Here is a 25,567-nt window from a genome sequence, read left to right on the forward strand (position 1 = left end):
CACTCATTCACCACTCTCCAAGTAAAAAACCTAGCTCTAACACCCTTGCTAACCACACACTTTCCCAGCTTCCATGGATGGCCCCTAGTCCTCCCACCACCAATCCTATTCTCAAAAATATCTTCTGAATTAATCTTATTGAAACCCTTCAGTAATTTAAATGTTTCAATCATATCACCCCTTTTCCACCTATCAACCAATTTTTGCAACCCACGAATATTCAACCTGTTCTCATATAGTTCATTCCATAGACCTGCTATCATCTTGGTCACTCGTCTCTGGATCCTCTCCACCTCCTCCCCATCAAGAAGAAACCCTGGCGCCCAAATTTTGGCACAGTAGTCTAGATGGGGTCTTATCAAGGCTCGATACAAAAGAACAATAACCTGTTTGTCTCTGCTCGTCAAAGTCTTTTTCAGCAACCAAGTGATTCGATGAGCTGATTTACCCACTTTTGCGATGTCCCCGTCCCAACTTCAACTCCCTATCCACCAACACTCCCAAATCCCTGGCTTCATCAATCTCCTGGAGTACAGTTCCACCAATGTGGTATACTGCTGCTAATCTTTTCACCCCAAAATGCATAACCTTATACTTTGCCACATTATATTGACATCCATTTTACTTAGCCCAGGCCTCCAAACTATCCAAATCATCCTGCAAAATTTCGACATCCTGTGCATTCACTATTGCTCTACCCAACTTTGCATCATCAACAAACAAACAAATGAACAGTTCCTCTCAGTTCCTTTCCTATATTAGTAATGAACAAATTAAACAGGCCATCTTTTGTGCTCTACTCCTGAATAAACCACTCTCTGATATCTCTCTATTACCCACCCTCCTATCCACCTTACGAACCCTATATCCATCTCCATATGCTGCAGTTTATTGATTAGAATTCCATATGGTATCCTGTCAAAGGTCTTTGCAAGGTCTAGTAGGATCACTGTAAACCCATTACCCTTATCCAGTTCAGCCATCACTGCGTTATAAAACATGACCAAGTTTCTGAGGCATGATCTACCCTTCACAAAACCATTCTGTCCCCATACAGTATTCCATTTTCATCTATCCATTCCTGTATTCTGCTCTTGACTGTTTTCTTCAAGACCTTGACAACAATTCCTGATATGCTGATCGGCCGGTAATTTACAACACCAGTCTTGGAACCTCTTTTATGCAGTGGAACTATTTTCCCCTCTTTCCACCTCCCTCGGGACTAACCCATACCCGAGACTCAAATTAAACAAAATGGTCAAGGGCACTGACAATTCTTTAGCCGCTTCACGTACGACACGAGCTGGTATACCATTCAATCCCACAGATGTATTGACATTGAGGTTTTGTAAACGAAGACTATTCACCTCCACTTCATTCACCACCATTCCCATATAAGCAGTTGGTTCCTTCATTCCTGCAATGTCACCACCTGGATGATATACTCTTGCAAAGTGTTCGCTCAGTAATTCCACTATATATCAACTGATTCGGTTACCTCCCTACCATCAGCATTCTTTAAAATCATTCTGCCGTATACATTGTTTCTTTTACTTGCAACATATCGAAAAAACTGGGATTCTCTTTAGCCTACATGCCTAATTTTCTTTCATAATCCGCTTTTGCTTTTCTTATCACACTCGTTACCCTTCTGGCCTGCGCTTTATACCGTTCATGTGCCTGCAGGTCACCTCTTTGTTTAAATTCCCTCCACAGTTGTTTCTGTTTTTGCAGCTCAAGCTTAATGGTGTTATTCATCCATTTAACCCCTACTTGATTTACTATTCGGACGTTAGGTATACAGTCAGCCATTGCCTCCTGCAAACACACCTTAACCACTTCCCATGCACCATCGACATCCAATCCTTGCAGTTTTACGTGCCATGGCACTGAACCAAGCAAACTGCTAAGCTTGTCATACTTACCAACCCGATAATTCGACATGTACCTTGTCTTAATTGTAAATTCCACACCTTTAGCCACCTCCCAAGTCAAAATCATATGATCACTCTCACCAATTGGTGGCAACGTGGTCATATTCGTTACAGCCAAATTCTCAAATACAATTATTAGGTCAAGCACTCTCTGACCCCTAGTATTTTCCATTACACTGTCGCAGATAGTTATCCCTTAATAACTGCATAAAATCCAATCCTTTCATCCCATGTGTCTCTCCTCCTTCCAATCAATGTGACCATAGTTGAAATCTCCATAATAATTACCCTCCTTCCACTCATTGCTTCTATTTGCGTCTTTGAGTAGCTTGACTGAAGGAAATGAGAAAGCAGTATCATAAACGGGGAGGGTAGGTAATGATGGAGAGGTATGCAAGTGTCACATCAAAGAAATGGAATCGGTGGGACTTATTATAGAACCAGAAATGAGCAATTATACGAATGCCAAGAGTATTCAAATAAGGGGACTGAAATTATTTCGTTAATCAATTTTATTTAGGGAAAAATTTTCGAAATAAATGAGACATGGTTGAATGAGAATAACATCTGAGAGGAATAGAGTGGAGGGGTATGTTATTGTTTGTGAAGAGTCAGGGCAGAAAGGGAGGAGTACTGTTGAATAGCAGAGGAGTTCACACATCAACAGTGGAGATACAGGGATCAAATATTTGCGGTGTTTTGAAGCGGTGAGGTGGAGGTGGACAGGATGAATTATTTAATTGGATGCTACAGATATTGAGGAAGTGAGACGGAATGTATAGGCAGTAAGATAAAGTTTATTTTAATTATGGCAATAGAGATCGGAATGATAAATATCATTTGGTGGAAAAGAGAATGAATTTCTGTAGTTTTTGAGAGCAACTGGAGTTTCTGAGAGGCAGTACATAACAGAGGGTACACGAGGTTCAAGGTCTTGGATTTCATCATCTCATCAGCTGATGTTATTATAAACGAGCTGCGAAATCGTTTGGGTCATGAAGTCATAATCTTGGGGGGGGGAGGGAGCCATATGAGGACTTCTGCAAGAAAGAGATGTGTGCGTGTGTGTAGAACTATAAGTGCAGTGATTATGATAAACTTAGGAGACAGTTGTATCATGGAATGGAGGTCAATGCTTCTTGAGCCCTATTCAAGAACTATCTGGCAGAGGCGATGTCTCAATGTATTTCAAAAGTCAGGAAATTAAATAAGCTAAATGGATGAATAAAAATGGCATTATGGAGATAGTGCAATATAATAATGATCTGCATGAGAAGCACAAAAAGCAGACAATGAAGATGACTCTGTTGAGAAGGATAGCAAAAGTGCAGTATGAGCAGAAGTTAGATAATGAGGCCAAAAATAAATTCCATTTCGATTCGTGGTCAGTAGAAATAAGAATGATTATGGATGACAGCATGTAGAAGGTATAGTTGAGATATTAAATTAGTAACTCATAAGGATATTTCATCCTCACGAATGTAACATTCTGCAGAACGTAAGTACAGGGAAGGAAGGAAGAGGCCCTAATGGTGAGTGAGCAGGAGGTATGTGAGCAAATGCGGGGCTTGATGATATATCAACACGTATTTTGAGATGCGTTTCTTTTAATATGAGTCTTTGAGCTAAGTTCCAAAGGAGTCAGAATTGTTCTGCTTCATTAGGGAGGTGATTAGACTAAGGTTTCAAATTAGGCCGATCTTAACGCGATCAAGAGTTTGTCAAAATTCAGCATTCTATTTGGTGCACGGCATGGATTTGCTAAAGGAAGGTCGCTGTTTAGCAATCTACTTACTTCAATGTCATCAAACTGCAATGAGGAGTAGAGCAGATGTTGTGGCTTTGTAAAGTGACTTGAATAGACCAGATTAATGGATAAGTGGGTGGGAATACCAGTTCAATGTTTCAAAGTAAAGTTTTAAAATTCTGTGAGCATTAATGACGTGCAGAGCATATAATTGTGTGTGTGTGTGGGGGGGGTATTTTAGAGGAAATATCTGGGGACACAAAATTGTCAGAACAGTACAGCGGATTACCGCGATGATGCAGAGGACACTGGTATAGAAGTACGTTATGGCTGAATCGTATAACACATTGATCAGACTGCATATGGATCACTGTGCACGGGTTTGTTCACCTTGTTTTCAAAAGGACTCAGAGACGTTTGCTGAGGTGTTTTCTGGTCTCTGGAATGTTGAGAATAAAGATAGACCGAGGAATTATAATTTGCAAAGTCTAGTGCAGGGGTCGATCGCGGAGCAATTTTTGGTCGATCCCTTGTGTATTCCTCCTTACAAATGTAATTAAAACTGAAAACATAATATTTTATTTATCATTATTTTGTATTATTTTTAATTCGCTTTAAGTGTATTACTATTGTTTATTTATTTTTCGTTAAAATTGTCAAATCAGTAATTTTCTTATAAGTCCGGGTAAATGAATTAATTTGGATCAGTGGAAGTCAAACAGCGAACCAAGTGAATACGATTATAAGCAAAGTGTAAAAACTCGATTGTAGCTTAAATATTAAATATTCCAAAGCACATTACACCGATTTTTTACTTAGGTCAAGTCCCATGTGAATATTGTAAAAAAATAAACTTTGTTTGTCTCGGTATAGTTTGTATTAGATGTTTTTGTAAATAACTCTTTTGAAGCTAACTGTATATACTGCTTTAATAAGAATATGTTAGAGTGTTAAAAACAAGGGCAATGTTTTTGTCGCCGAACATGGCGACATTAGAAAGATCGTTATTGAAACTTGTATGTATGAGAAAGGCTTGCAGGCTATAAGTGTAAACATCTCCGAAGTCAGTCAGAAAGAGTTCAAACAACTTTCCGATGGCCGGCAACTTACAATCAAAAGAAAGTGGAGGAGAACAAAAAGGCATGCCGAACTTGAAACTTAAGATGAAAGACCCATACCGATTCTTTTGGGGTTGCCAAACTTCATGCGAGGTCTCAAAGGAGGCCTAATAAAAAGGGACTGAAGCAAGCAGAAGGGGTTCCGGTTCCAGAATTGCTGTCAGAGAGGAGGCTGCCAGGTCCAGAGTCGCCGTCAGAGAGACTGCCCGGATCCGCGTTGCTTGAGAGAGGAGTTTCCCGCTTCCAGAAAGGAGCTTCTCGGTTCGAGACGTCGCTAGAGAGAGAGACAAGGTTTCAAATTGCGAAAGGAAGAGTTCCAATTGCCGGAGAAAAGTTTACAGGCCAGGTTAATGTCAGACATTCACCAGTGTGTTGCGTTTTCATTACAATTTGATGAATCAAACGACTTCACTGATATTGCTCAGTTAATGGTATTTATTCGCATGGTATTTCAAGATTATTCAAGTAAAGAAGAACTTTTGAAAATTATACTATTAATGGGAAGGACTAGGGGAGAAGACATTTATTCGGCATTTGATGAATTTGTGAAACAACACAAACTTCTGCTTTTTAAACTTGTGTCTATTACTACTGATGGTGCTCCTGCAATCTTCTTCTTCTACGCGTTATTCCCGCTTCCTATGCAGGGTTCGCGTGTTACTTTTTTTAGATGCGACTTCTTGTTAGTACTACTCCCAACCGACCCGTCGCCTGGTCTGCCGCTGAGGAGGGGGGGATATATTTTTGACTCAAGAGGCGTATGTTCACGGGGCCGGTTTGCCTGTTTGCGGGATGAAAAATGCCAGATAAACTGGCGGAAAAAACCCTACTGACCGCGCCCAAGACCGGCCAACTTGGCTATGCCTGAGGAAGATCCTCAAATTCCTCACGTCTACAACGGGAATCGAACCTGGGACACTCCTTCCCCAGGCATATGGTTGCGAAGCGCAAAGCCACTAGTCTAAACGCGCGGTCTGATGGTGCTCCTGCAATGATAGGTAATAAATCAGGCTTCATTTCATTATGTAAAAACGATGACAAATATCCAGATTTTTGAACGTACCACTGTATTATTCACAAACAAATACTGTAGTAAAAGATTAAACACAAAAGATGTTTTGGATATTACATTTAAAATTGTAAATTCTGTTCGAGGAGAAGCCCTGCAACGGCTGTTATTTAAATTACAGGCAGATGATGATAGGAAAATTATGTTGTACAATAATCTTCGCTGGCTCAGCAGAAGTCAATTTTTAGAAAGATTTCTTGTATTAATTAACGATATAAAAAATTTTCTTGATGAAAAAGGAGATATTTATCCATAATTGAGTGATGAAAGATGGTTGTTACACTTATCATTTTCAGTAGATTTCTGTACGAAATTAAGCAATTTAAATTTAGAATTACAAGGTAGAGATAAAAATTTAATTGACATGTTAAGTTCAATAAAAACTTTCCAACAATACTTACTTATATTATATTAAAGAAAATATAAATGACAGCGAATTTAGACATCTCCCATATTTATTAAAAATTTTTCAACAAAATCAAGAAATGCTTCGCTATGATTTAAAAGAATTTATTCGTGAAATAGAATTAGTTGAGGAGAAATAAATTCAAAATTTAAAGATTTTAATAAAACTGAAATGATTGTATCTTTTATCAATAATCCATTTCAAGAAAACTTGAACATCACAGAAATTTCAAATAAAATAAGTCGGCTGTTTGATATAAACCAAGCTGAAGTAGAACTTGAGATAATAAACATTCAGAATAGCAGTGGCAGCTGGTGAAAATTTTAAGTGGGGGTGCTGCATATACAAAAAAAAAAAAAAAAAAAAAAAAAAAAAATTCGAATCAGTAACGAATTTATTAATAAATAAATTTACATATTAAAAATTGCTTTATTAAAAATATTTCATCCTCGCCACGAACAAACACCAATTATAAAAGTTTCGTATCAATAGCAATGACAAGCGCAAACGAATATCGGCGTTTGATCACAGTGCATTTGTTTCGTGTAACGATAATTGAAAAAATGTAATTATTTTCATATTTTCCACAGTGACACTCGTCATAATTCAGCCTTGTATCTATAATAAATGAATAATTATATGTTATTTTAACAAAATAAAATAATATTGACAAAAAATAGTTCACCACGCACAGGCACCAATAATAAACGTCTCATATCTCACAGAAATAACGTGCGTAAGGATACTAAAAATAGACTGCCGTTTGGGCAGTGTCCGATTCACGTAATGTGCAATGACCAGCGCCAACGAATATCGGCGTTAGATCACAGCGCTTTTGTTTCATGTAACGATAATTGATAATATATAATTCTTTTCATATTTTCAACAGTGACACCTGTCATAATTTAGCCTTGTATCTATAATAAATAAATAATCATATCTCACAGAAATAACGTGCGTAAGGATACTAAAAATACCGTTTGGGCAGTGTTTGAATGACATGAACGAATATCGGCGTTAGATCGCAGTGCATTTGTTTCGTAATCTTAAGTGTTAATCAAATAATTCGATTTATTAACTATTCAATCAATGTCGAAACATAAGCTGTAGACTTTAACATGTTGTATTGCATTTATATAATGTTCATTGTTATTATTTATAAACACAAACAAAATTTTAATTTTAATTTTTTCCTTGGGGGTCCGTACATAAGCACTGCAGAATACTCTACATTTAAAATCAATAAACAATGAAGTCATTTGGAAGTATGCACATGAAAAATTCCCAATATTAACTGATATTGCGCGAAAAATTCTGTCGTGTTTCGGATCGACATACTTGTCAGAATCCGCTTTTTCAAATATGACGTCATAAAAAGTCAATTAAGAAACCAAATTACAAATGATCATTTGGATGATTTTCTGCGATTGGCCACTTCTTCATATCAACTTGACTATGAAAATATTGCGAGAGCCAAACAATGCCAAATTTCACATTAACTTTTTTTTTTTTTTAATCAACCAGCATTTCCTGTAACTTGTGAATTTGTAATCAATCTGTTGTTTTTTCTAACTTTGCTTTTCCAAAATAGAGAAATAAATATTTTATTCCAATATTTTTTTTTTTGTTGTATTAAAATAATTAAAAGTGATAAATAAATTTTGAAATACACAAAGTTTTCAGTTGTGTGTTTTTTTTTTTAGTTGTTTATTTTTAGTTGTTTATTTGTGCGTAATCGGATATCATGTTGGGGGAACATAATCTATATAAGAGAGTAGATCGCCGAATAACTTTTTTATAGAAAAGTAGCTCGCGTAGTAAAAAAGGTTGAACACCACTGGTCTAGTGGAACAAAGAAGGAGAAACGTTGATGTAATTATACATGTCAGTTGGTAAGGGATTATTACCAGATTAATATGGATGAGTTTTTTTTATTTATTTATTTTATTTTTTTTTTTATTATTATTAATAGAATGGGGAGAACATGACGTCACCTCTGGAAACTGTATAAGGAGAGAGAGTTGGCCAGTGGGTGTGTGTGGCACTGGAACCTCCCACGATGTAACTTTTGACTCATGATGATGAGGTGTGATAATAATAGATTTTCAACAAATATACAGAGTTCACCTGTTGGGAAACAAGCCTTCCCCCTCTCCAAATCAGACCGTTGGAGGACATTTCGTTATTGAAGCAACATCATGTTACGCTTCAAACCTTGATGGGATTCACTACTTTTTCTAGCTGTTTCAATCTGTTATCCCACTGGATTGATTCAGGAGATCATCAATCATGTTAAGGGATGATGAGATCCGTACAATGTAATAGATAATCGCGAATGCTACAGAATACATTTAAAATGACCAACTAACGACAGAGAGGGGGGAGAATGGAAGCACCATGACGACGCACAACACAGAAATTTAAATCCTAATGGAAGGCCCAACAAAGCATTATAATGGGTTTAAAGGCATTTGCTCCCTAAAAGCACGCAAAAGCTAAAGCATCGATTAATTTACGATGATATTAAAACATTTTGTAACTTCAAATTCCAAACTAATCCCTCAATATGTTATTTGCAATTATCATGAGAACTTTCCATGATTTAATTTCGAGGAATCAATCCTGTAATTTGGCACATAACTTCTGGGACATCTGTAGATCGAGCTAGCTGTCATCCATATTTTTTAGGCATTTAGTATTAGACAGGTGGCGACCGGTGAAAATTTTAAGTGGCGGCTGCATATACAAAATAAAAAAAAACATTTTTTAATCTTTTTTTCCTAATCAGTAACCAATTTATTAATCAATAAATTTACATATTAAAAAATTGCTTTATTAAAAATATTTCACCCTCACCACGAACAAACACCAATAATAAAAGTTTCGTATCTCACAGAAATAACGCGCGCATGCATACAAATTTATCTGTAAGCGACACTGCCCAAACGAGCAGTGTTGCAATCACTTACAACGTGCAATCACAAGCGTAAATGAATATCGGCGAGTCTAGCTGCTATTGGCGCGATAATTCTGACATTTGTTTCGTGTAATCATAATTGAAAAAAAATATAACTCTTTTCATATTTTCAACAGTGACACTCGCCATAATTCAGCCTTGGATCTATAATAAATAAATAATTATATGTTATTTTAACAAAATAAGATTTACAAAAAAAAGTTCACCCTCACCACGAACATGCACCAATAATGAAACTTTCGTCTCTCACAGAAATAACACGCAAGCATGCGATTCACTGCCCAAACGAGCAGTGTCGAAATCACTAGTAACGTGCAATAAGAAGCGCAAACGATTATCGGCGAGTCTAGTTGCAATTGGCCGAACGTGATAATTCCGACACTGCGTTAGATCGCAGTGTATTTGTTTCGAATCTAAAGCGTTAATGGAACAATTCCAATTATTAACTATTCAATCGATGTCAAAACATAAGCTGTAACCTTTAACGTGTTGTATTGTATTTATATAATGTTGTAAGCATTGTCATTATTTATAAACACGAACAAAATTTAAAGAGCCTGTGTAGCTCATTAGAAGTGGCGTTTGCACTCTACAGCGCTTGACTGCATGAAGAAAGGATTTGGTGGTTCGAATCTAGTCGCTGACTAGAGGAAATTTTTCTAAGCCTTCTTTTGACTGGTTTCCGAGTTAGTCGATCTCTGGCACAGGATAGCGGGTTCTTTCTCCCAGAAACTCGGGTTTTTCGTCCCCTAAACTCAAGAAAATCGACCGTCGAACCTACACTATTTTCAGACATTAAGAATATTGTGTTAGGGTTAGGGACCACGAGATGGCGGCACTTGGTTGCCGCCTTCTTCACTGCGTACCGATGAATCAGTGATAGCCTTGGGCCTGCTATCTCTCTGATTGGCTATCAGTGGAGATTGAACTGCCCACTCAGTCTCTAAAAGTTAGATAGGGTAAACGGCCCCACCTACTCCCTATACGGGAACAAATCGGCGTTAGCTGATTTATTTGAACAAAATTTAATTGTTTCATTTTTTCCTTGGGGATTTGCAGTGTCGCAGTGCTTATGTAAGGGCCGCCACTGTAGGTAATATTCTTCAAAAAATAAGATACGATAAGATTGGACACTGACATTACTTCACTCATCGTTATTAATAATTGTTTGGTCTTTCCCATCTTAAAAAGTTAATATTTCTAAATCACTCTTTCGTCTTTATTTAAATGTTTGCATTTAATTCAAAAAAACATAAATGGTATTTTTTTTTTTTTTTTTTGTTGCTTAACTGGATTCACCGCTGTAGTCAACTCATTTGGGGAATATCAAGAAGTTCGTTTCGATGGTACATAATTTTCACTTATCCATACTCGCAAATAAATTTTAAATTGATTTAAAATTTATGAATACTGAAGTAATGTGAATGAAAATATAATGCAATAATGATGTGACAAGTATTTAGAAAAATACAAGTGAATAGTAAAAAGTAATAAATCCTACATGTATAAAAATATCCTGCAAGTACTGTTAAAGTGGTAATAAGGTATTGACAATTTAAAGAAAAAACAGGAATAAGGAGCGGAAAATAGAACTATAACCCGTACAATGTGTGTGTACAACCAAGGGCCGTTGCCATACTAGTTACTATAAAAATACAAATGAAGGCAATACAGTCACTAAAAAAAATTAAATGACTATCGATGAGGGTACACGTATACATACACCTGTACAATATGCGATGAAAAAATAAATTCTATGAGGATGGTGTGGTGATGGGAGGATTCAGAGGCGAGTGACAAAGATTGTGCAGGTCTACGGAATGCTCCCTGTGAGAACAGATTGGTGGTCTGCTGGCTTCAAAAACTAGCTGACAGTCGAAAAACAGGAGACGTGATAGAAGCATACATTTCGTTAAAGGTTTTATAGAATTGACATCGAAGACTTTTTTCAGTACATGACAGAAAGGGAAAGAACAAGGGGCACACCAGTGGAAATTGTGTAAGAGTGTGGTTAACAAGAGTGTTAGAAGTAGATTTTTTGCTTGGAGGATGGTTAGTGGGTTGCCAGAGGTGGTTGTGAGTGCTTCATCAACGAATGAGCTTAAGGAGAGGTTTGATAGATATTGGGTGAAAAATGGATTTTCCGCGATGAGTCTTCTGATTTCACGGACATGCCTGTATAATAAGAAGTGGACTGAGAATAAGCAGACATAAAGATTACATTGCACCTGTCTCACTTGATGTTCTTGTGAATACCCTGATTGTTTACGTCCTAAATAGTAAATAGGCAAATTCTGTGAAGATGACGATTTATGGTTTTGATGGCGCAAGGACTGCAAAGGTCACGCTGCGCCATATCAAAGGTCATAGCAGTATACAAGGGTAAGACGATCACAAAAATCCATGCCTACAGGAGGATTCGAACCCGCGACCTTTTGGTCGGAGACCGTACCCGATAACCGAGTACTTTTTTAAGGCCTGTTAAGGTCACTATTAGCATTGAAGCATTGATCAATGTCGATATTGCCAAACTTTTCCAGGATGAGTTGCTCAGATGTTATGAAAGAGTTATTTTACAATATCAGTGAGAAAATGCGTTAGATAGTTTCAAGATGGCTGTGCACGAAACTAAGCAGTCTATGTAAATAGAAAAGCATATAACAGAAACAATGTAAGAAAAGGTGGAGCAGCATCCAAATAATGCGAATTAAGATACAGAATAATTAATAAACAAGTAAAAGCACACTTGAAAATTGATAAAAACTTCTTGATAACAGCATGAAAGAGAATAAAACTAGCGAGAATGATTGAAAAAGACTACATGAAGCCTATGTAGGAAGCGAGAGGAGAAAATGGGATGAAAGCAGTGGCGGCCAGTGAAAATTTTAAGTGGGGGAGCTGCATATACAAAAAAAAAATTGTTTTTCCTAATCAGTAACCAATTTATTAATAAATAAATCTACATATTAAAAAATTGCTCTATTAAAAATATTTCACCCTCACCACGAACAAACACCAATAATAAAAGTCTCGTATCTCACAGAAATAACGCGCGCATGCATACAATTTATCTGTAGCGACACTACGCAAACGAGCAGTGTCGAATTCACTTGTTACGTGCAATGACAACCACAAACGGATATCAGTGAGTCGAGCTGAAATTGGCCGAATGATAATTCCAACATTTGTTTTGTAATCTAAAGTCTTAATGGAACAATTCCAATTATTAACTATTCAATCATTGTCGAAACATAAGCTGTAACCTTTAACATGTGGTATTGCATTTATGTAATGTTGAAAGCATTATTATTTATAGACACGAACAAAGTTTAATTTTTTTTCATTTTTTCCTTGGGGGTGCAGCAGTGTCGCAGTGCTTATGTACGAGCGGCCACTGGGTGAAAGATAAAAAAAAAAAGAACACAGTTGAGGGGCAAGATTCTATTACGGTAAGGTAGGCAGAACATTTTGATAATCTATTAAACGACAGTCAGTCTTGTGGCCCGATTACCCTTAATATACAGATTGTTTTCACTTCTTAATTTGATATCACTCCACGTACACCACCTGAGACTAAACTGTCCTTAAATAAATTAAACTGTCCTAAATCACTAGGATCTGATGAGATTAGTGCAATAATAATAGAAGGAGGGGAGAGTATAGCAACTTGGTTGAATGATGTGGTAAAATTCCCAGATACTTCATTAGAAGTATAATAACGCTTTTTTTTCTTTTCTTTTTTTAAAGAAGATTGCACGCTGCCTGATAATTCAGGAGTAATTAGCTCATGGTCTATCCCAGGTAATGTTCTCTGTATTGTTATACTCACAGCATAAAGGAGCTGCTTGATAAGCAATTTAGAGAGATTCAGATGGAGAAGAAGCAGCTGTTATAGAAGAAATATGGTAATGAAAACAAGTGAAATTTTTTTTTTTTGCTTTTATGAAATGATGTGCTATACTGACTGAGCCTCCGTAGCCTAGTCAGTATAGACGAAGCTCTTTGGTCTGAAAGACCCGGGTTCGATTATCGTCCATGACTTGAAGAACCTTTATCTGGTCTCTTTCGACAAAAGGTGAGTTAGCCGGTCTCATACGTAGGTAGGGGTTTTTTTCACCCCGAAACTCGGGGTTTTCGTCGTCCACAACCAACAGGCAAACCGACCCACTTGAACACACTTGGATTACAGTCATGAATACGTCCCAACCATATGCCTGGGGAAGGAGTGTCCTGGATTCGATTCCCGTCGGAGACGTGAGGAGCTGAAGGATCTTCCTCAGCCATAGCCAAGTTAGACGGTCTTGGGAGTAGATAGTAGGGTTTCCCCCCAGTTAATCCTGGGGTTTTTCATTCCGCAAGCAGGCAAACCGGCCCCGTGAACACACAGGGATACAGCCAGGAATACTTCGAGGCATAGGGGTGGCCATCCTATCCTCGTATTTCGGTTACGAAATCCAAACATGCTTGGAAGGTTGTGGGCCTTAAAGGCCTGTTAAAGCCATTGGGATCGGATAGGACATAATTTAAGAGAACGTACTAAATACCCACTTCTTTTTTCTTTTTTTTTATCAGAAAAGACAAACTGAGATCGTCCATCATGCACAACACACATCTTAGAGATATGGCTAAGCCATACCTGTTTACGGTTCCTTTAATAGTCACGAAACAGAACGTGGCTCAAAAATCGCACCTCACTTTTTTGAATGATTTCTAAAACAATGTTTTTACTGAATTGTGGTTTGTTATCCAGGTAAAAAATAGTTTTAAAGTTAATAAAAGAGTATGATGTATGCATTGGAGGGAGGCTTTAGTTCTCCAGAATTCAATGAAAAACCTCGCAGAAAGCCAGACCCCGAAGTGTTAATACCCCCCCCCCCGGACACACATGGTATTTTCTAAGATTAATTCTTTTGATAAAATGCGAAGAATTTTTTATAAATTCGGTGATACTTCTAATCACTGTCATGTTCGATTTCCAGAGTGACTCCATGGATAATTGTTGATTATCCTGTTCCGCTAACTTGCCGCTTTGATTCGTAACTTAATTTTCATTCTTCCTTCTACATTCAAAAGTAGAATTTTCTAATATTTACTTTGAACAGGCGCCCCCATCAGTTTTACTTTTCTGCACTGTACAGTGCAGTACCTCGAAATAAATTTTTCGTAAGTTTCTGTTTCTTTTGACATCAAAGAGAATCCGGAAAGTTAAATCCCCTTTCATGCTTAAAGTTTGCAGCCAAATCCTACAGTTTCTATATGAAAAGAGCATTCACGATTGCGCTGTTTATAACAGCAAACCTTCCACTGGGCAGACCTCCTTACAATTCGTTCGTTAAGAATTCCATACGCCAACACAGGTTCGGCATAGTGGGCGAGTTGGAAAACACCGCAGGAAATGAGGTTGCATCGTCCATTCTGTTGACCTTCCTTCTCACCGAGGTACGTGGGAGTCTAAAATCTGCCAAGAGTGCAACTTATATGATTTATAGTATGCCTCTGGGGAAGATCTTAACCAGCTGCTTGCTATACCGAAGATCTTCTTCTGGTGCGGGGGAAAGCAAGTCCTTTTATAAATATCCCGAACTTACTTCCTGCAGAGTCGCGTCCTGCTGCGTTAAACAGTATTATATTACACCGTGACGCTGGTACACAGGTAATATCGGCATATTAATTCAACTCTTGCCAACCACTAAGACGAAATGCGATCACGTTACTCAAATATCAATTTTAAGAGTATCCACATTTGAATACGCACGTTTTAATAATGACATCACACAAAAGGCTGTCACGGCTATAATCGACATTTGAATGACCGATATTAGTGTTTATGTGATGATTTTTAAGAAATACAAGAAGGATGATTGAATTAGAATACTAAAGCTACCTCACGTGAAGCACAAATCTCAATTTCAATGGCGGCCCAATGTTAGAAGTTGGCAAATGACACATTAGCTCCAAGCGCCATTTTTTTTAAAAGCCTACTCACAAAAATGTAAACAACTACCTACTTACGTTTTTGCTGCAGTTCTAGAAAACGTTTAGCACTGAATTCTCCTTTAAAAATCATAAATGCACCCCAAAGACAGAAGCATATAATCTAAATCAGGGGTCGGCAACCGGCGACCCAAACGTGCATTTTTGGCGGTCCATAAAAGGTTGACCGTACTTACATGGCATGTGGTCCGTATGGTGAATTATTTAAATCATACATTTTATAATATGAATAATAAATTAATAAAAATATTTTTATGCCTATACTTCGTGATATCGCCGTTCAGCTTGACGCGAGTCAACCGTGTGAGTCATCATGAGTGGGGATAACAAAGATGACTTCATCCGACGACAACCGAGATTTTGGCACACTTTTGCAGTCGCCAATTATGTCTGTTGAAGAAACTTACGATGGAAGAAAATCTACATCATTTTGTGTTGCAAATCTGCATCTACAGTTGGATGGCAAACACAAAAGGAAACTTTTGTTGGTATTATTGAAGATTTACAAAATGAATTTTAAACAAGATTTGTGGATTTTCTTAAAAATAGCATCGAAATGCGAATATTTTTGAACCCTTTTAATGTCGACACTGATGGTGTACCAAATGAACTAGAGATGGAAGTTTTGGAATTACAACATAATGAAACATTAAAGAACGCATTTTCGTTAGAAAATATCCAAAACTTTTATCGATGCTTACCAGAAAATTTGAAGGATTGATCAGTTTCTCAAAGAAGATGATAGTGGCATTTGGAAGCATTTGCGAACAAGCATTTTCTGCCATGAGTTTTTAAAAAAAATAAAACAATCACATTAAGCAGGGAGACACACATATTGTGATGCATAAGCTACAGTATATAACTTTGTTTTTACGTGATAAATAATTTTTCATTGAGTTTCATTTTTATGCTTGTTTCATATCTCGTACTCGAAATATTTCTGCGTTTTTTAAGGTAGCTATTTCTGGGAAAATTCCCATGTTACTCCTCTAAACAAAAAAAAGGCTAAATAGCCATAAAAATAATAATTTTTTTTAAGATTGATATAATAAAAATTGATAACTTAAATATTTTTTTCACTCACTATTTTCCCTTAAATAAACGCTTGCGGCCCGATTATTAAAAATAAATGCTGAATGTGGCCTGCGAGTCAGAAAAAGTTGCCGATCCCTGATCCAAATGACTGTTTGTCCTTGATATCGTTTTCCTTCAGATTGCAGACTTTAAAGAGCATTTTCCCTTATATTGGGATATGCAGGTGACATCAATCGAAAATACTTTCTCGAAAGTTGGCTGTCATTATATTTTAATTTGGCTATCTTTTAAATGGGCGATTTTTAACACCCAACAGCATGTTTACTGAGAGGTGATTTTCTCCTTACAAGAAAAACACACAAGTGGAGATGGTGCCTAATCTCAAGAAGGCTATCTGTTCCCTTCGAATTTGACAGTTCTTACACTGACCTCTACTTAGTTTAGGCGCGCAGTGATGTTTACAGCACAATCTTAGTTACATGTGTGGACGTAATACTATTTTTCGTGTATTGAAAGGAATATCAAGTTGAATCATACGTTCAAGTTTTTTTTTCGGGACTATTTAAGCAAGCTCTTTGAATACGTTTACCTCACTATCTCAACATCGTGATTTTTCGCATGTTGCTTATTGGAAATGCGATATTTCAAATAAGTAATATTATTTTAATGTGTTGCTTGTTTTGAATTATTCGAACTTGTTGCTCTTATTTCATATTATTCTACAATAAATTAGCAAATCGTAATGTATTACAAAGTAATCCCTATGCTACTTATCCTCTAAATTAAGAAGATATAAATTCCTGCTTTAGCTGAGAATTAACAGAATAAAAATATAAGCAGGACGGTTCCCAAACGTAATGTCTATTCTGATAGCTCTGTCCAAAGCATACTTTAGTGCAATAAAAATATAATTAGCGATAGTTTGAAGTCTGTTTAATTTCTGAACATAATCTTCTTCCATTTCAACGCGTGCGATCTTTTTTCGAAATGGATGTACAGTACAAATTAAGGTCCCTAAAGTTCACGCTTTCCAAGCGAACCACCTCCTGCTTTCTAAATACTCGACTCGTGTTTATATTATATGCCCAAGATGGTCTGTATTTGAATAAGTACGGGAGTAAGCTTTTACAGAAGTTACTGTTTAATGAACAACATATGGGAGTTTTAGACCAGGGAAACGAGAGTTATTAGAAGGGGAAGGTGCGAGGGTAGTTGTCAGAAATAATGACAGGAAAATATAGTTAGTTGTAAATAGTACTAACAGTGGCGGCTCGTGGCTTGAAATCGTGGGGGTGCTGCACTTTCGAAATATATCTACACACTGTAAGCACAGTGTATACGAGTTTGGATAAAATTCAAAATTATGGTAAAAATTAAAAAAAAAATTAAACATGAAAAAATATTGTTTATTATCGATAAAATTATACAGTTTAGTATAATTCAAATTTACTTAAAAATAAAATCCATTCCTTTAATTATAATTAACGGAATGGATTTACAATTTTTGGACATTACAATTAAATCTTTTAATTGTAATGTCCAAATATTTAAAGAGACGGAGTAAACACGATAAGCACTACGAACATCTACTACTGGCGCAAACTGCATATAAACAACAGTGGAACTGCGCGACGGACAGTGCCGCATTACGCTAATAGCTCGCATCTCCCTATGACATGCATATGCTTGCGCGCGTAGCAATATCACACTGTGGTGAACACAGTGCTGCTAGCGTCCTGCGCCCTCCTAAGTGCTACAAGATGGATTTTTATTATTTTTTATACAAAATAAGAGAATTCTATAGGATTGTTGATGGTAAAATTATATATTACAAGCAAATATAAATAAATTAATAAATATATTTATATATCGAGAAAAATTGGGGGTGCTGCAGTTCTGCAGTGCCTATGCACGAGCCGCCCTTGAGTACTAAGGTCAATAAAAACTGTGATATGGGGAATCATTGTACTCAGAATTTTAACGGTATTCAGAGAGGGCTAATTTGCACACGGTGTGATTATGGGGGAAAAGGAGTATTGGAGTTTATGTATACTAATGCCCGAAGTATTCGGAATAAGTGCGATAAATTTTTGTCATTACTTAGTTCTATTTGGCAAAACTTATAGGAATTAGTGTGACTTGGTTAACTAAGAATGATTTAGTCACAGGGATTGAACATAAGGGATATAGTATCTTCAGAAAGGATAGGGAGGACAGAATAGGGGGAGGAGTTTTACTAATGATAGACGAAGTGTTAAAGCCAAAAATGGTAGAAGTGCCTTAAGGTGACAAGCTTGTAGAGGGTGGTTCATTTGAGGCTGTTTGGTGTGAGATAGAAATCAACAGGATGAAATATGTAATTGGTTGCTGCTATAATCGAAGGGGGATAAGGGAGAATGTAGATGGTATGTATTGGCAAATTAGCGCAATGAGAGTGGAGGACTTGTAATTATTACAGGCGATTTTAACTATCTGGACATAGATTGGGAGAAGGAATGGTCTCAAGGAACAAAGGAATTGGAATTTATACAATTGTTAAGAGATAACTACCTGAGACAGCATGTAATGGAAGGGACAAGAGATTTGAGAATGTTAGATCTGGGCATAGCATCGGAGAACATATCAGTAAGTAATTTAGATACACTGTTGCTATTTGGGGAAAGTGATCATGTGGTCTTGACTTGGGAGATTGTAGTATGTGCTGAATATTCTGTTAAGAAGGGTTGTATGTGGAATTACAAGGCTGGTGATTATGACAAGCCGAGAAGTCATCTTTCAAAAGTGCTATGGCATGAGAATTTTAAGGGGAGAGATGATGATGGTGCATGGGAGATTATCAAGGTGTATTTAATGAAAGCTGTATCCGACTGCATTCCCAGAGTCAGGAGGAGGAATCAGGTAGGAGTAAGATGGATGAATAATATTATTAAGCGAGAGTTGCAGATAAAGAGAAAGTTGTGGTTAGACGGTCTTGGGCGTAAGATACAGGCAAGAAGGTTAACCTGCATGGTAAGGAAGGCCAAAGCTAATTATGAGAGGAAGCTAGCTGATGAGTCAAAAAAAAATCCTAAGGAGTTCTTTCGCTATGTGGCAAGTAAAAGGAGGAATAACTTTGGAAGGATGACTTTAAAAAGTGTTGATGGTAAGGAAATTACAGAAGCTAATCAAATAGTTGAGTTGCTTAGTAATCATTTTGAAAACGTGTGCCATCTTGGTTGTGATATTGCAGTTCCGAATTCATTGACTGATGAGAGTCTAGTGATAGAAGAATTTGAGGTGCTTAGTATATTACAGAACCTTAATGCTAACACTGCCATTGGGTTAGGTGGCATATCGGCCCATGTTTTAAGGGAATGCGCAAGAGAATTATCACCTCCTCTAACTTGGCTGTTTAATTTAAGCCTCAGTTCTGGTAAAGTCCCAATTGAGTGGAAAGAGGAGAAAATCATTCCATTACATAAGCGGGGGGGGGGGCTCCAGGACTGAGGTAGCAAATTATAGACCAATCAGTATTATATCGGGAGTAGTGGTTAAGGTTCTGGAGAAATTGATAAAATTAGAATTCGGACTGGGTGGAGAGCAATATGATACTTTATAAGGGGCATCATGGTTTTGTGAAGAGTAGATCTTGCTTTAGCAAATTGCTCACTTTCCATAATGAAGTAACAATGGAGTTGAATAAAGGAAATATTTTTTCAGTTATCCTGCTGGACTTCGCAAAGGCATTTGACAAGATTCCGCATGGAACTCTGTTGCATAAATTTGAGCAAATGGGTATGGATCCGAGGCTAGTGATTTGGATTAGAGGCTAGCTAGTGGATAGATATCAAAGAGTGGTTTATGGTGGAGCGGAGTCCAGTAGAAGGTAGGTGACTAGTGGTGTGCCTCGGGGCTCCGTGCTTGGTCCTCTATTATTTAATTTGTACATCAATGATATCGGGAATATTTTAAAAGGAGATATCCACTTGTTTACTGATGATGCAAAACTGGGAAAAGCGATAATCAATTCAGATGATGTGAATATCTTTCATGATGACTTAAATAGGCTGATGGTTTGGGCTAAACTAAATGGCTGCCAGTTTAATGTGACCAAGTGTAAGGTGATGCACTTCGGAAGGATGAGATCACATGCTGTTTACCATATTGATGGAACTGAACTGCAAGAAGTTGATGAGGCTAGGGACTTGGGAGTTATTGTGGAGAGAGAACTTAAGTTTCGAGGGCATATAGCAAAGGTTGCCAAATTCACATCAAATTACATGGTTGTTGAAGAAAACACTGACGAGCAGGGATAGGGAAGTAATTGTCCCACTTCATAAGGCATTAATAAGACCTCATTTGGACTATTGTGCACAGATCTGGTCACCTGGATTTCTTGGTGATGAGGAAATGGTGGAGAGGATTCAGAGGCAAGTTACAAAGATTGTCACAGGTCTGTGGGATGTTTCCTACGAGGATAGATTGAAGGTCTGTGGGCTTCAAAAACTAGTTGATAGACGTATGAGAGGATATATGATAGAGGCATATAAATTATTAAAAGGGTTTTATAGGATTGATACTGATAACTTTTTTAAGACCAGCGCAGGAAGGGAGAGAACGAGGGGTCATCCCTGGAGATTATGTAAGAGTGTGGTTAACAAGGGTGTTAGGACTAGATTTTTTGCTTGGAGGGTTGTAAATAGGTGGATTGCGTTGCCCGACGTGGTTATGAATGCGTCGTCTGTGAATGAGTTTAAGGGGAAGTATGACAGATATTGTGTGAATAACGGTTAGTATGTCAATGTTGGGTCTTCCACGATGAGTCTTTTGACTCCATGGAGGCATATAATAATAATAATAATAATAATAATAATAATAATAATAATAATAACGTTTTTACTGATGAAATGAATAAAATAAATAAAAAATAATAACGAAATATATACATTAATTTATCGCCTATCTAGTTATTCCTTTTCACCATTTTCTCTCCCAAATTGAGATAACTAGGGACACAAGTTCTGTGGCCTAAAAGAAGTTCTTAAGGCATCGTAAAAGAATCTTGTGTGTGTGTGTGTGTGTAGAAAGTTTTTTAACTTGGGTATATTATGTATTCAAGATACCAAGTAATTTTATATAAACTAGGTTTTTAATCCTTTTTCCCAAGTAAGCAAACAGACAAGTAAGTCAAGTTTGCGCCTGTACGTAGTGCAAGTCTGAGGCAACTTGTGGTAACGTAGTGCCAGTCTGAGGCAACTCGTGGTAAAGGTGGAGTAAGATCCGATCACTTTCATTAGTATTCTTCCCTAATGTAAAGCACATCCCCTTGCGGAGATGTATGATGCTATGCATTAAAGGCAAGGGCCACTGCCCAGACCGGTTTCGACCTTACTGAGGTCTCGTCAGTGGGAGCCAGACCTGAAAATGCTAAGGTTGAAGTAATACAGAGCTTATGAATTTTACCTAAATCTGGCTCCCACTGACGAGACCTCAATAAGGTCGAAACCAGTCTGGGTAGTGGCCCTTGCCTTTAATGCATAGCATCATACATCTCCGCAAGGGGATGTGCTTTACATTAGGGAAGCATACTAAGGAAAGTGATCGAAGCTTACTCCACCTTTACCATGAGTTGCCTCAGACTGGCACTACGTTACCACGAGTTGCCTCAGACTTGCACTACGTACAAGCGCAAACTTGACTTACTTGCCTGTTTGCTTACTTGGTAAAAATGATTAAAAACCAAGTTTACATAAAATTACTTGGTATCTTGAATACATACATACATATATATATATATATATATATATATAATCTATGCATCTTTAAGTAATTACATATTTTAAAGGTCTTTTTAAAGATACTCGCTAATTTTAAAATTCCTTCATATCCGAACTTCTACTGAATCTGGTGTGACTCAACTGTAAGTTTAAAAGAGTGAAGGGGAAGCTACTAGATCGGAATGCATCGGCGGCCAGATATTTGGCGTTAATGGACGCTACATAAGAACCTCCGAGCAGTAAACATGACTGGAATGTCTTGGCGACGGGAGGTCTTCTATTCAATAAAGGAGCGGCTGTCACAGAGGCCATGCCCTTTTCGTCTCTACCTTCCTGAAGTGGAAGCACGCAATTGTCGGAACAAGTGATAGGAGAAAAAAATAAATAAAATAAAATAAAATAAAAAAACAAGAGCGATAAATGTTGTCAGCTAAACTTGTTCTAGGACAGGTACTAATGCGTTGGGAGAAGGCTGGTTAGGATGAGTTATCGAGGTCCAGCTGTAAACGGTCGTGTGGGAATAATAAGCAGGAGAGAAAATATCAAGAGATGTTACAAACGCGTTTCCGTATACATCATACCATGCCGCTAATGCATGGTTAACCTTTGAAGGCCCACGTCACCCTGCTAGTCATTTCAAATCCCCCCCCCTATATTTTTTGCTTGGAAATATTTTTTTGATAACCGAGGTCATTTGAATAAATGACCTCAGTTCTCAATTTTAAGAATAATACAATCTGAGTGACTGAGGGATTGGTTGGAATTCCAGAGGAGGCTATGAATAGCCACCGCATTATGTCTGTTAACTGTCTTCTTCTGAAGACGGTTTGCTGTTTGGGGAATACCTCTTCCATCTCCTCATGACTCACGAGGCTAACCCACTCTCACATTTAAAAAACAAAAAAACAAAAAAAAACTTTAGGTGAGATATTTTCATGGTTGTTGTTCTGCTAAGATGGCCATCATTTCTGCACTTTCTTCCAATATTGGACGAATACCAGCAGTTCCTTAACGACATCCATTTACTGTCCAGATTCAACCTTACCAAACTCCTCTTTCAGTTCCATCTTCTTCTGTTCTTTTTGAATAGCTCCTGGTAAGTTATTCAAAAGGAAAAGCTCCCCATCCCTTTCCTAATACCCCAAACCTCAAACAAAAATCAGATTTTTCTTCTTCGAATGAGAGTTAGTCAGTCTTTCTAGGAGAACATTGCGAATCACCTTTCTAAGCATCCTCAAATTCACATGCTTAGGATAATATTATCAAATTGTGGATTGGTGCGAAAAAATTCTGTATGAAATGCAGAGGAGGAGGAGGACAATTAAGCAATCGATGACAAGCTAAATCCGGTTTCATACAGATCATCTGGTTCTTCCTCATGTCATTTCTATAAGGATTTACAAAAGCTGTCCATCCAAATCAGTACTCGGTCATTTAAATCATTAGCTAAAGTCTTAGTACGATTTATCATCTGCACAATTAAGGTGGCAAGTGTCTCTAATTAGAATCTTAAGAGGAGGATATGGGAAACTTAGAAAACTTAGAAATGTGCGTGCAGAACATTGATATTTTGGGGGACTTTGTGATATTAAACTGCTAATTAATAAACAAGAAGATTGGTGCAGATTACACTCACTGGACGCGATCAAACTGGACGTGCAAAGAGCAGCTCTACACGAAAAATGGATTTTGGTCTTCCAGTAAAATTTGAAAATATCCACTACTGAATTAATAACCACACACACAATATATATATACATATCACCACTGGCATAATTTGTCTCCCTTCTTGTGATCACAGCATTGGCAAATCTCTTACGAACACTCTTTCTAGGTGTGTTTGTTTCTTTCAATTTCTGAGAGTTCATGTTTTTTTAATTATATTTCTTACATTAATGAACATTTGAAGTATGCGTGAAATGATATAAAGTCGCAGATATACACTCGCTTTTGACTAGAACTACTACCTAAGAGATTTATGCCTGTTGCTATTATTATTATTTCTTCTGTGAATTCCACCCGTGGACAATTGCAACCTATCGTACATTGGAACTGACTGTGGGTGGGCAGATGCACGTGTTATTCGATCGGTTTGTTTATTTTGAGGAATGAAAACCCAGCTGCTTCAACTTCAACGAAAAGCTGTTATAAAGATTCTTATTATCGCATTAGGGATTCCAACCCGGGTTCTTTTCAACTGAAAGAAGTGCCACCACAGACTCACTACTGACTTTTGTCAAACTTTTAAAGAGTTCATAAACCAAGCAAAATGTACTTTCTAAAAATATCTCTTACCTTGAAGAAGTAGTAATGGTAGTTGTAGACGACGGATGTGTTGAGAGGCCTTTTGCCAGAAATTTGTTGCCGCCACCACCAAGATTAAGCTAAAGGTGACGATGGCCTCCCCCACGCACAGCCCAGCAGTAGCTCTCTTACAAGCTTTTCCGACTGCAAGTAAAATAAAGCAGAGAAATATTAGCATTTAGTTTGGAATGGCACTTATTATGCTCTCTTTTTAATTAGAAAGCATCACATGTTATGTTAACAAATCGTTCGTAGAATAAACACTTGTATAGTTTTATTGTCTAGCAGCTAAAGATTAAAAATACGCAGACCATTTGTCCATAACGCGGCAGGTTGCTGGATGAATAGACTTTCAATGTCGATATACTTCATTGAGGTCTGTTGTAAAACTTCTCAGTGCATTAGGCCAGTGTTTCGTATGTAGGGTTTAAATGTGGAAGCCTCACTGTTTATTTGGATAGCAGTGTTATACAGTTCCTGTCATCAGAGAAACAAACCTGAGTTTCAAAATCGGCGCCACCTGGATAAACTGCAGAATTCTATGACCTCAATTTGCGATAGCTTCTTGTCGTTTCTCACGAGACATTAATTTGTTTCACGCAGTGTGATTCCAGATAGGTCTTGGTTTAGATTTAGTTGTGAAAATTTCAAATGTAAATGTTAAAATGAGAGTAGACTGCCTAAAATATAAAATAATTAGGAATTTGTGGTATTTAAATTATACATGCAATTAAAGGAGTCAATCTAAAAACCAACAAAGAAACGCAATGAAAATTCGCAGCAATTAACTCTGGAATTCGAGATAAAAATCGAAACATTTGATTTCACAGATATAGTAAAAGTGGAAAATATTCGTTGACTTACAGTTGTACCGGAGAGATTCGGGTGCCGCCTCTGGTGCAGCTTCATCATAATTATACATGCACTTTTGGATGCCATTCGAGTCTTTGCCCATTGTATACACTTTGAAGCATCGGGACCAGAGTCCTGAGTGTCCCTGAGAAACCAACTGACCTAGCAAATAATAAAAAAAAGAGTGGTTAACGCTTTGCACATATTTAATAACAGTGTGTTGCTCATCAGGGAAAATAATTACTACTTGACACTTCAATGGAGTCATTGCAGAAAGGCGATGTGTGCTTTGTGGTCGATTTACATATACAAGGGGGACCAACAGAAAGACAGACGTTGATATTTGCATTTTCAAATCTTAACTGGACAAATCGC

General features: G+C 37.3%; 1 protein-coding gene across 1 annotated transcript in view; it reads right to left on the reverse strand.

The window, feature by feature from the left end:
• The window catches only part of LOC150092513 (uncharacterized), a 45,788-nt gene extending 20,493 nt beyond the window's left edge, over positions 1-25,295 (reverse strand). The window contains exons 1-2 of the mRNA XM_090414222.1: positions 25,205-25,295; positions 24,332-24,484 (exon numbers count right to left, since the gene is read on the reverse strand). Of these exons, the coding sequence (XP_090270348.1) occupies positions 24,332-24,484; positions 25,205-25,295 (244 nt within the window). The remainder of the gene's footprint in view (positions 1-24,331; positions 24,485-25,204) is intronic.
• Positions 25,296-25,567: the final 272 nt, after the last annotated feature.

Source organism: Typopeltis vanoorti, chromosome 25 (genome assembly GCF_054136105.1).
Source record: "Typopeltis vanoorti isolate ZY-2024b chromosome 25, IOZ_Tvanoo_1.0, whole genome shotgun sequence".
In the NCBI taxonomy this organism is placed as follows: domain Eukaryota; kingdom Metazoa; phylum Arthropoda; class Arachnida; order Uropygi; family Thelyphonidae; genus Typopeltis; species Typopeltis vanoorti.